The sequence below is a fragment of the Rutidosis leptorrhynchoides genome, chromosome 7 (genome assembly GCF_046630445.1).
Source record: "Rutidosis leptorrhynchoides isolate AG116_Rl617_1_P2 chromosome 7, CSIRO_AGI_Rlap_v1, whole genome shotgun sequence".
In the NCBI taxonomy this organism is placed as follows: Eukaryota; Viridiplantae; Streptophyta; class Magnoliopsida; order Asterales; family Asteraceae; genus Rutidosis; species Rutidosis leptorrhynchoides.
Genome location: NC_092339.1, coordinates 90,767,021 through 90,779,012, shown reverse-complemented (window position 1 = coordinate 90,779,012; position 11,992 = coordinate 90,767,021). Strand labels below are relative to the sequence as shown.

At 36.2% G+C, this 11,992-nt stretch overlaps 1 protein-coding gene across 2 annotated transcripts; it reads left to right on the top strand.

Annotated features, from left to right (window-relative positions):
• Positions 1–7,371: 7,371 nt before the first annotated feature.
• On the top strand, positions 7,372–10,711 carry LOC139858041 (uncharacterized). 2 transcript variants are annotated; one of them, XM_071846892.1, is made up of 6 exons: positions 7,372–7,560; positions 8,273–8,412; positions 8,501–8,771; positions 9,355–9,590; positions 10,031–10,120; positions 10,416–10,711. In XM_071846892.1, exons 4-6 carry the CDS (start codon positions 9,567–9,569, stop codon positions 10,635–10,637), a joined length of 336 nt encoding a protein of 111 aa, XP_071702993.1. In that variant the 5' UTR covers positions 7,372–7,560; positions 8,273–8,412; positions 8,501–8,771; positions 9,355–9,566; the 3' UTR covers positions 10,638–10,711. The 2 variants fall into 2 exon arrangements, with proteins under 2 accessions (XP_071702993.1, XP_071702994.1); XM_071846893.1 differs by lacking the exons at positions 7,372–7,560; positions 8,273–8,412; positions 8,501–8,771 and having other exon boundaries at positions 8,812–9,590.
• The last annotated feature ends 1,281 nt before the right edge of the window (positions 10,712–11,992 follow it).

Below are 11,992 nucleotides of genomic sequence, written 5' to 3'. Positions count from 1 at the left end.
GCATCAGGTGCCTTCTTATACCTGCAAGTGTGATGTTCAACTCCGATGATGGTGTGATCACTTTGTGCTTAGGGTGCCGGTGAGATACCCTTGGAAGCAGCGGAGATTATAATAGTGATCGACGGGTGATAGTAATACGACGGTTGCAAAAGTCGAAGTTTAAGAGCATTGTGATGAATACTTCTTATGAAGTGACGGGTGAGCAAATCTTGTTGCTCTTAAGTGATAGACGGGTAAAGATGACCGGTGAGCCGGTGATGGACTTAATGGTCGGTTAGTCCGAAGGGTTTTGATGAAGTGTTGATATTGTGGTGGACGCAATTATGGTGTCAGAATTGGTCACTCTTCTCCATGAGAGTGAGCAATTGTTGATAACGATTCGTCAAGTGGAAGGTCGGGTGATCTCGACTGAGAATCACGACTAAGTAAGCGGCGTGACATATGCCTAGGCTTAGAGGCATATGTAAGACTTTGGTGGAGTTTGCTTTTCGAACGATTAAGGTAGTTAGTTGTGAATTGTGGTATGAAGGTGCGATTTCATCGCGTGTACGACGTCTCAAGTGATTGTGCATGTCGGCTCTGAGAGCCTAAAGCGAATTTGCGGTGAATTGATGTTTATGACCAACGGCGAGAATGGTCAGGTGTGACGTGGAATTACAATTCCGCGGGATGTTATCATCTTGGCGGTGAGAATAGGGAGATAAATCCTAAGTGGGGGAGTTTTTACTGCCGCCCGAGGAAAACTCCAGTGGTGTTATGTATAGTGAAATGTTGGAGCGTACCGTGCTAAGCCTCAATGGGTATTCGGAGCTCCTAACGAGGAAGAGTGACGGGTTGCTAATGTCGACTCGAGATCGTGCTTTACGATTGTGAGTTACGACTCGAGAATGTTATGCGTGAAGATTGTGATGATGGGATCGAAGGAAGTGTAAGACTTCCTATGTACGGTGGTCGTGTAGTACCAATGTGCGGTATGAGACCAAATGTGAAGTTTGAGATCCCGGAGTGAGAGAATGAAGTTGTCGTTGCGGGTGCTCCCGTAGTGAAAAATCTGGGTTGTCGTGAAACTCGGACAGTATAATTGAATGAGAACAAGTTCGATATCCTGACGAATATCGTATTTTCCCTGTCGGGAAACGCAATCATGGAGATTGTCAGTGGATTATTCCACTTTATGGACGAATGTGAGGCGGAGAGTGTCGATTCTGATTGTATCACATCGAGACACGCGGATGTTTTTTGTTTGCGAGAGTGTGTTCCCTAGTAATGCGACTGTTAGTTGCATTGAAATGTCGAGACCATCTTTAACGGACGGTCTAGGTAGGAAGGTTCACCCGGCGTGGTGAATATTTTTGTAGATCGTGTGGCGAATTGCGGAATTTTGTGATGATAATTCGCCTTGACGGGATTCTAGTATATGATTAGTCTCCATGCTAGTACAAGGAAGCCGTCTGGTGTGGTTGTGTCGTAGGGTTTAGAGGAGGAACCCTCGTCGAGTGTTGATGTTTTGCTCAGCACATGGTGTATTATTGTTGTCCTGGATTAATCCAGTGACGGATTGGTCGTGTGCGGATTGACTGATTGAGTGATATGGTTACGGACGTAGCTTGTGGCGAGTTGTAGTCGAGAGAACTTGAAGGTATATGTAGTGATTTTCGTATTTTCCTATATGGAAACTCTGGACGTTGAGTGTATGAATTATCATTTGTTGCGGTAGCGCACGCTAGTGATTATTAGTGTGTGGTTAGATCTTCGGATTTGTAGAAGATGTTATGGATGTCGGGCTTGGTTGTGTTTCGTAAGATCGTGAGGCGCGACGACGATGTTTGTCGGTAAATTGTTCTACTCTTAGGACGATTGTGAAGTGTATGGTATGAGTTTGGATACTCGGCGTAGGAGCAACGGTTACGGTTGTTTCGACTCGTGGGTTGATTACCCAATATTGTTGTATTATGATGCATTAGTGCACGAAGCGAGAGTGCGGATGCAAGTACTACTTGTGTGACTCCGCATTGGAAGCGGAGATGTTCGAGGGAGAACTGCTTAACTTCTATTATAGGTGCGGATCACGAGGACGTGATCCAATTTAAGTGGGGGAGAGTTGTAACACCCGTTTTTCAGTTACATGTTATTTTGGACGTCATTCAAACTACGAGGCTTGTAAGCGTATATTTGGATCCCAAATAAAGTTGGAGTTGATGTTCTAAAACCTTACCATTGGATAGTAAATCTCATTACGTTTCCAACGATATTTGATTCGTCGAAAACGGAGTTACGGTTTGAAAGTTACGACCAAAACAAGTTCAGTTTCAGACTCAGTTCATTGGGACTCCGTCCAGACTTTGGGACGCCGTCCAACAATGAAGGTTAGGACGCCGTCCAAGCTTTTTGGACGCCGTCCAGAAGGCCTGACGGGCCAGCAGCTCTATTTTACTCAAATTAAAAGGGGTATTTGGGTCTTTTCACTTGGGGTCGGTTTGGGATCATCAAAAATGATCTAGAACTCCATTTGGAGCTCATTCTCACCCACACAAAACACTCATCTTATTTTAGAGAGAGAGGGTTAATTTAGAGTGAGAAAGCTTGGTTTGGTGAAGAAGATGAGCGTTTCGGGTCAAAGCTCGAGAGTTAAAGTTGTTCCTTTCATTCACGGCTACATTTTGGTAGTATTGGTAAGTCTCAACTCCGAATTTAATTGTTAAGATTCTTGTGTATATTTAGGGTTTGAGCTTGTTATTTGTAAAACCCTTTTAGATGATGAAGAGGGTTTATGGAAACCCACTATTTTGATATTTTGCGGGTTTTGGGTTGGTTAATGATTTAAGCATGTTTAAGGTTTGTAAGTGGGGTATAATCACTAGTATTAGTGATTTTAGGAGTGTTGGAACTTGTAAGACCCATTTGGGGGTAAAATGGGTGAATTTGGGTTATGTTGAGATAAGGAAAACCCTACTAGCTATGATCTAGGGTTTGGCCATGTGAAGTGAAGCTGTAAGTGTTAAATTGTGTTGATTAGTCACTAATACACTTGTTAATGATGGAAGAATTGTAAATGGGTCACGTTTGGCTAAAATGGTATGTATAAGTGTTGAAATGGGTCAAATGAGTTAAGGTTGACCTAATCGGGTAAAATGGGTATGAAATACCCTAAGTTTGTGTTAATTGATGTTAGTAGACTTACATCACTAGTTTTAGTAATTAAAGATGAGTCTTGGCCATTTATGGGCGGTTTTGGGTGTAAGTGAGTTATTTAATGCTTTTGGGTCACTAAATGCTCGAGAGTGAATATTGTGGTTAATTCCACAAGTTGTGTATTGAATGTGTACTTATGTATTAGGTACCTTGCTCGAAGCATACGGAAGTGCTAAATCACCACCGACGTGATAAGGTGAGTGGAATAATTATATGCGTAGGTATATAATGTATCTATTTGTTGTAGCATGAAATGTGTAGTGTCGAGGTGTTAAGACACCACGTTTCACGTGAAGAGTGTAGCATCGAGGTGTTAAGATGCCACTCGGGTGTAGCATCGAGGTGTTAAGATGCCACCTAGGAGTGTAGTGTCGAGGTGTTAAGACACCACTCCGTAAAATAATGAGTGAAGCATCGAGGTGTTAAGATGCCACTCGGGGTGAAGTGCCGAGGTGTTAAGGTGCCACCCTAGGGGTTAGTGGTGCGAGGTGTTAAGTGCCCTAACGGATGTTGTGAACACCGATGGCGTTTTCGCGAGCGCCGTTCCCTTGTACTATTGGTTAACCATGGTTATTGTGTTGTAGTGTAGCATATTATAATGTTCGAGTTATATATATGCTATTGTTGTGCTAGCTTGTGGTATTGGAGGTTAATGGCTTTGTACTTGTGATGATAAGCTAATTGTGTTGCTAGCATGTATGCGGTATGTGAGTAAGTGTTTGCAAGTAGGTATATTATATATGTATGTGTATAATTATTGCATTCACTAAGCTTTATGCTTACCCCTCTCGTTGTTTACCTTTTTACAGGTATTTTGTTATGAAGCTAGCTAGTTGTTAGACTAGATGCATAGGAGCGCTTGGGCTCGAAGGGGTAGCTTTTGGTTATATGGACGCGGATTGGGGATTTGGTAGTCTCCGGGATTATGCTCTTGGTATCGGGTTGGGTTATAGAGTCTTAATCCGTCTAAAGAGATAAATGGGTCGAAATCTCTACATTATTTGTAAAACGGGTCATTGTGGGCCCGGTGTTGTAAAACTTATTTTCATTGCGGAAATCTCTTAGTTTTACTTAATATGATGTGTTGTGAAAATTGTTTCGTTTAAAAGTGTCGGGAAGCGGGTTTTCCGCTCGCGTGAATTCGAAAAACTGATCAGGAACTTTTAGTTCATTTGGACGCCGTCCCAAGGGCTTGGACGCCGTCCAGTCCTTCAGAGCTGGACGCCGTCCAGATAACTGGACGCCGTCCAGATGTACTGTCCCAGAAATTTTTTTTTTAGTCGTATTTTTGGTATAACGAAGTCGGGTTGTTACACGTATGTGGTCGGTGTTTCAGCGGTGAAAGAAAAAGCGGTAGTGTGGAAGATCAATGGTGTGATTGCGTTCTCACACGGCTGCCTTGGCAGAGTTATCCACATGGTTGTTCTAACGGAACGTTTGTTCTTTGTTGGAAAGTTAAATCGGGAGATAATATTGTGTACGGATGATTTGCTTGGAAAATTGGGTCAGGTCGAGCTCAAACGACCCGTTATCTCCTAAACTAAGGAGATATGCGTCGTATCCAAAGACAAGTTCTTGGTCCCAAGCTAGTAACATAAATATTGAATTATAGCTCAGCGTCATTTTTTAGTGTCGAAAGACTTCACTTGCTCGTGGGTTAACGTGTGAAGTGTGATGTGATTTGGGTGTCTCATCTGATAGTATCAAAAGGAGTCGTAATTAGCATGTCGGGTTATTGTTGTAGGATGAAAACATGTTAAAGATGAGTATTGTTTAACGTCTCTTCGAGTGGGAGATTGTTGGAGTGCGAAGTGGAGTTAAACATGTCAAAAGTTGAGCTGATGCTTAACATGATTTCGTGACCTGGAGCCATATGGCGCGCTCTCGAAGATGTCTTGTAATAGGGAAGGTTTTAGCTCGCGACGCGAAAACTGCTTGATTGCTAGCTCGCAAACGCGAGTATGTTTTGGTCTTAGGTCTCGCGATCCCGAAACGACTGTTGGGCCACGAAAATTGGATGTCGAATAGAAGTCTCTGTTTTGTTGCGATTCTAACTCATTTTATGTTATAAAAACCCCCATATGTAACCTGTAACATATAACTACGAAATTTAATATAGAATACCCATTAGTTGGCCGTGAATTAAAATATTCGCATTGATCACATATAACCACGTTATATTCTCGTGTTTTTACATTTTTTCTAGTATATCTTTATGTTCACTTCGTATATTCGTTTATTGTCTGGTGGATTGATAACCTGTGTGTTATCAAGTTTTGTTAGGGCTCACCTAATACGTTCCTAACAACGCTGTGTATTAATTAGCTTTTCAACTCCGTTCCTAACGTATTAATATTATTATTATTATTATTATTATTATTATTATTATTATTATTATTATTATTATTATTATTGTCATTGTCATTGTCATTGTCATGAGTATGTTAAATACTAATAATACGTTCCTAACAATGAGTATGTTAGATACTAGGGAGCTTGCTTAATCAACCTGTACGAACCCGGCCACTAGCACACGAACATTATTTCCTTCGCTTAATTACTACTCCGTATTACAAATTACAATTAGAAATTAAGTTAGTAAATGATTTTTCTAGGAAGTTAAGGAGGAAATAATAAAATGAATCTTTTAAGAAGTTATAAGGAGATAAAATGATAACCATAAAGGTACTACATAGAGAAAGGGACGTGATTAGTGAATTATTATTATAATTACAAAACATGATTTGTGTCGCGCTGTGTAGTTGTTATTAGCAAGTAAAAGTTAGTATAGTTATTTTCAAAGAATTGCTTTTAATAATAATAATAATAATAATAAAAGTTCGTCATTATGCTTTTCTGGCTTCTCGATTACAGTCTGCTGGATTGCAGACCAAGCTCCTACGTCATGCGGATATTGTTGGTCTTGGTCGTGCTTTTGAAGATGCATTGGGTCTGTTTAATAAAACGGTTGGGTTTGATATTTTAGGTAATCCGAGTGAGGTCGCTGCCCCAATACTCATGAAGAAATTGGCAGATGTTTATTTCACAAAGGTTACCGCTTCTGCAGAATCCACTTTTTCGTTATCTCCCCGACAATCAGCCTTATGGAAATCACAGCAGAGTGATCACACCTCTGCTTGGCTAAGGGCAGTCCCTATTTTGGGGTTGGGTCAGACGATGAACGCAAAGACTTACCGATGTGTGTTGTGCTACCGGTTAGGTGTTCCATTGTTCTCTATCTCGACGGCATGTTCTGCCTGTTCAAGGGTTTTTACCGGGGATATTTTCGGGGATCACGCGGTGTCTTGTGCTGGTATGGTGGGTATTAAGCATCGACATAATATTGTCCGGGATTCCCTTGTTGATGTTTGTTATCGATCTGGGATTTCAGCGAGAAAGGAGGTTGACATTGGGTTGTCTGGAGGGAACGACAGGGCCCTCAGACCTGCAGATGTGTTACTTTATTTCTGGGATTGTGGTGGCGATGTTTGTGTTGACTTGACAGGGTCTTCTCCTTTGACACAGTCTGGGCTTTCTGACTTTGTCCCTGGACGTGCTGTGATTAATGCGGCTCGTCGGAAGCGGGTCAAGTACGAATCTAGTTGTCTGGCGATTGGTTATGGTTTCATTCCTTTCTCATTTTCTTCCCTTGGGGAATTAGAGAAGGAGGCTGTTTCTTTGCTAAAGCGGGTTCAGAAGAGTTCGATGGCGCAAGATATTGGTGCCGGTGCTGCTGCTCATATTTTTACTAGGATAGGTTTTGCTATTGCTAGAGGTGTGGGGGCCCAGATTGTCTCTAGGCTTCCCACTAATTTTTTGTAAGTTTTAAAACTTTTAAGTTTATAATAATAATAATAATAATAATAATAATAATAATAATAATAATAATAATAATAATCACTTTATTATTATTATATTATTATAATAACAAAACTAATAATAGATCATCTAAATTTTAAACCCCTAATCCTAGCCTTCCATTATCATTAACATTCATAATCTACACCATCCATATTTTATAATTAACGTTATGACCTCATAATCACTCTAAGTAGTTGTTTGAAGACTAAATTAACCATAAATTAACATTTACGGAATAATAGTTAAAAAAAAAAAAAATGGGCCGTCCATCTATTTCCATTTCCATACCATTTCAAATCACACACAAGTCAACCCCTATTTCCTCTCATTCTAAAAAAAAGAACGCATATCCTCTCATTCTAAAAAAAAAAAAGAACGCGAACTGAATGGAAATTGGGGTTGTGTAATATTCTTTTCATCTTCAAACCTACATCCAATATGTACATCCAATTGTTAATCTTCTCAAGTTCGATTGAATTTTAATACCCAAATCGACTCCATTATCGGGTACTTTTAGAACCCTAATTTTACCTCATCGTTATCATTTTAGTTTTTGCTTATTTGATTAAATTGTTTAATTATTCATGCTTTTTATTATTACGAAATAATTCAAATCAGTTTTAGGTTACGAATTACTTCATCAAAGTTTTGGCTTATTTAATTAAATTTCTTATCATGAATAAACGATATTGAAATAGGTTTTAATTAATTGATTAAATCGTTTATTATGATTATTCTGTATTCTATTCTAGGATAATATATGGGAATTAAACAATTATTATTTGATTGATATTCGGGTGTTTTAGGTATTATATTATTTAATTTGAAAGAATATTATGTATGATTTAGTTTAATTCGCTTTTAATTCGCTTTTAAGATAATATACAGTATTTTTAGATAAATTATTCGTAACAGATTAAGCTATAATATCTTTATATTCACAAGATTAATTTCTCATTATATTCACAAGATAATATACAGTATTTAAAAATTTCCTATAATTTACATTATTTTAGAATAATATATTCACAAGATTAATTCTTAGTACATTTTGTTTCAAATTCAAATTTAAAACAAAAATAAACTCATATATTATCTTAAAATAAACCTACATCTTAGGTTTAGTATCACCTTATTTACATTCGATATTCTGTCACATTCAACAAAAACATTCATTCAAAAGTAACACTAATCCTCTAATCAATGGCTAACGTCGCAGGAATCACTCCACTCAATCAACTTACCAAGGAAAACGAAGGCTATAAGGTCAGTGTCAAGGTACACTTTGTGTGGAAAAAGTTCTCTAAATTCAATGCTTCGAAACCAACTTCCCTAGAGATGGTTTTAATCGATCAGTAGGTATGTAAAAAAAATTAATTTACATTCATATTCAATAGTATCTACAATATACCAAGTAACTGTTTTTCATAATTTATTGTTAATGTAGGGTAACAAAATTATGGTTGCACTCGATAAGGATGCTATTACTTATTTTGAAGCCACTTTTAAAGAAGGGCGTTTCCTATATCTCTCTAGGTTCACAGTCATCGACTCAAAAGATGACTATCTCAAGTTTTTCAATAACCTGTATAAGATTATCATCTACAAAATCTGTAAGGTTCAAAAGTGTCCTGAATTTGAAATCGAAACTGACATTTTTCGTGTAGTAAGTTATGATCAGGTTAATCAGAAACTGTTACGGGCTGATGAAATATTCGGTAAATTACTATTCATCAATTTAATTTAAACAATACACACACACACATAAAACTCTAATTACGAACCCTTACACATAAAAAGCTTACTATATTTAATATCATAAGCATTTAAAAATAATAAAGACCTCAAAGATATGTGACTTTGTGTTATAGAATCAAATCGTGCTTTCTATTGCCATTGAAATTAGGTAAATCAATAATTAGTGTGTTGTTTTGCATAGATTTATTTAATAATTAGACTGTTATATGATATACTGTATATCTAAGAGATCAATTAGGGTAGTGTATGGCCAACATGCGATAGGTTTAAAAAATAGTCCAAGAGGTTTTAACAAAAGATCTAGGTAGATATGTAGGAAATAAAGGTTGTAACTTGTAAGTATTGGGTCGAATGTGACGAATGGGTCAAATGTTTGGTGCATCAGATTCAATTTGTGTTGCTGGTGAAAAGGTGAGTGTTGTTGATTAGTTTTGTGATTGCTATGGATGGTAATACGGAGTAATATAATTCGCTATATTAAAATGTGATTATTGTTTAGTTACGTGCTTGATTCATTATTTGCGTGTTCATGTTCTCAAATAGTTTATGGTTTGCAACTCAAGAGATCATCTCGTGTGTGTTGTGGTGCAACATCCACTTGAGATAACTCATTCTGTTATTTCTATGGTAATATTTAATCTGACCCAAGACTATTTTGAGACACTGTTACGTACTCTGTCACATTTCAGGTACATGAATCGATTGAACAGAGTGTTTGAGAATTTAGATTAGCTTTATCTCAAGTAGATTCTCATATGAAGAATCCAAAACAAACTCAGGTATGATGATAATCGACGATGATAATTTGATGTTTGATGAATCAATAAAGATAAAAATGAAGTATCTACTTGGGTTGGAAGTTGGAACCCATTGTTAATAATCGATAAACAAAATAGTTAATATGGGGATCTGATTTTATATTTTATAAGTTCCTCACTTTCTATGGATTTGATTTTGTAGATTCATTCTTTTTGCAATGTGTGATTAATTTGAAGTATTTACAATTATTAGGTGTATTTTGCATTTTTTTTTACAGTTATTATAGTTTGACAACATAGATTAGATGTTTTCCTATGTTTTGCTTACCCATTTATGAAGTTGTTCTATTAGTAGGGATTTTAAGGATAGAAGATAAACTTTTAGCCCATATACTTGAAGGCTCGGTCTCTGTGATTATATATGTGAAAAGGCAGGTAATATATAAATTTCGATCATGCAGGGTTTGAATCATGTTCCAAAATCTTTTTATTCTTATTGGGATGCTGAACAAGAGAGCCACATATTGTGCACCTCGAATCTCTTGTTATTTGTAAGTTGCAATTTAATTGTATTTGTCCAAATAATGAAAATCACGGTTGAGTACTTTGTAAAGTTTAAATGGGACATACATCTTAGTGTTGTAAAAAATTAATGGCCATAAAGATATTGGATCATTATAGTGAGAACCTCTCTTGATTTAGGTTCATGTAGAATTGTAGTTACTTTATGAATTGATTGGATCAATTTGATACTTTGTAGATATTGGATCATTTTGATACTTTGTTTTCCTGATGTTTTTACAAATGTTAAAAACTGGACTTGGTGTATTGACATTGTAATTCCAGATTACTGGGGACACTTCAAAAGAGGTACAATTAAGGGACTTTGGATCAAGCCTCACCACACCATCGAAGCACAAGAGCAAGAAAAATGTGGAACCCACACCTTCACCCTCAACCACACATGTTCAAGCTGCTGATGATTCATTTGGGACAAACGTTAAGGTCATATTGGGAATAGCATTGGTGTCAACGATCATTGGTATAGTTCTCGGTAAATGTTATTAGATAATGTTATTTACTTTTTTTTAATATCTACTTGTTTTATTTTGGTGGATGAATCATGCATGTTGTCCTTTTTCGTTTTGGTTTCTATGGTGGGGAAGGAATGGGGTGGTTTGATTTGGTTTTTCGTGTTATTGTTTATGCTTGATTTGAGCTTAATTTAAGCTTAACGTTGTCGATACTCCTGACATGTCATGGTTTAAATTTTGTGGATTTTAATTCTTAATTTCCAGATGTATAAATAAAATTTCATGATTTGTTTTTGCATACCCTATAAGTTCCCCTTTATCCCTGGACTCATTTCAGTACCCAAGGTGAAATGTGTCAAAATATGTTCAATCAGAGTAACCGTACTGATGCACACATATTTTCCTACATGTGACTAACGAAACGTGAAAATGTGTTTGATTACAAATGAATAATTCTTACTATAAACTTTCAAAAGGGAGATTTTTTCGAGTTAATTCATAGTTACAATTTTTTTTTTGGACAACTTAAATTTTATACAAACTAGCAAGAAGCTATAACATTACATAGAAGTAAAAGAGATTATACTCTTAGCTTGAAAGAGATTTAGAGTATACTCATACAATTCATCAACATGTTAAGAGATTATAATCATAGAGTAATCTGTGAAAAAGTTGATCAAAAATTAATACAAACTAAATATTTTTTCCAATATTATGGGTTTCTTTGTGTTATTTGTTTTTTCCGGGTTATAATTTGATTGCTTTATTGTCAATAATTCAATACTACTACCGATCAAAACTGTTTTGATTTTTTAACAACCTAATAAATACTATATAAAATATAATTATTCTAGCAATTCATTTTCTTATTCATCCCTTAAAAAATTCCGCGAATTCGCGGGTCTTAAGCTAGTAATAGTAATAATAATAATAATAATAATAATAATAATAATAATAATTAATTAATTAATTAATAATAATTAACAATAATTAATAATTAATTAATAATAATTAATACACATAAATAAAGATATTGTTATAAAAGTCAATATTGGATGCTAATTTTATTATTATTATAGATATTGTATAGTAGATTTTTTTGAATATAAATATGTGTGTTATGAGTTCATAATTCACACACTTCAAACATATATAAAACACGTACTTCTCTCATATTCTCTCTATATACTTATTAGTCTACAGTCAAGAACCAGGCCACTAAAGGTAGTTATAAGCCTACTGAATTATAACACGTTATCAGCACGAAGTGCTCCGTATAATCAAGGTTTATCTAAGCAAGCACACGTCACTAATCAAGAAAATGTCAAACTTATCAAAGCTTGAGTTTGATGCCTTAGACGTATCGGGAACAAACTACACATCATGGGT

Bases quoted from the DNA above. Each gene is read 5' to 3' on its own strand.
- LOC139858041 (XM_071846892.1), top strand. From the start codon at position 9,567: ATGAAGAATCCAAAACAAACTCAG. The intron at 9,591-10,030 runs GTATGATGATAA...TCGATCATGCAG, and splicing joins AGAATCCAAAACAAACTCAG to GGTTTGAATCATGTTCCAAA. The intron at 10,121-10,415 runs GTAAGTTGCAAT...TTGTAATTCCAG, and splicing joins CCTCGAATCTCTTGTTATTT to ATTACTGGGGACACTTCAAA.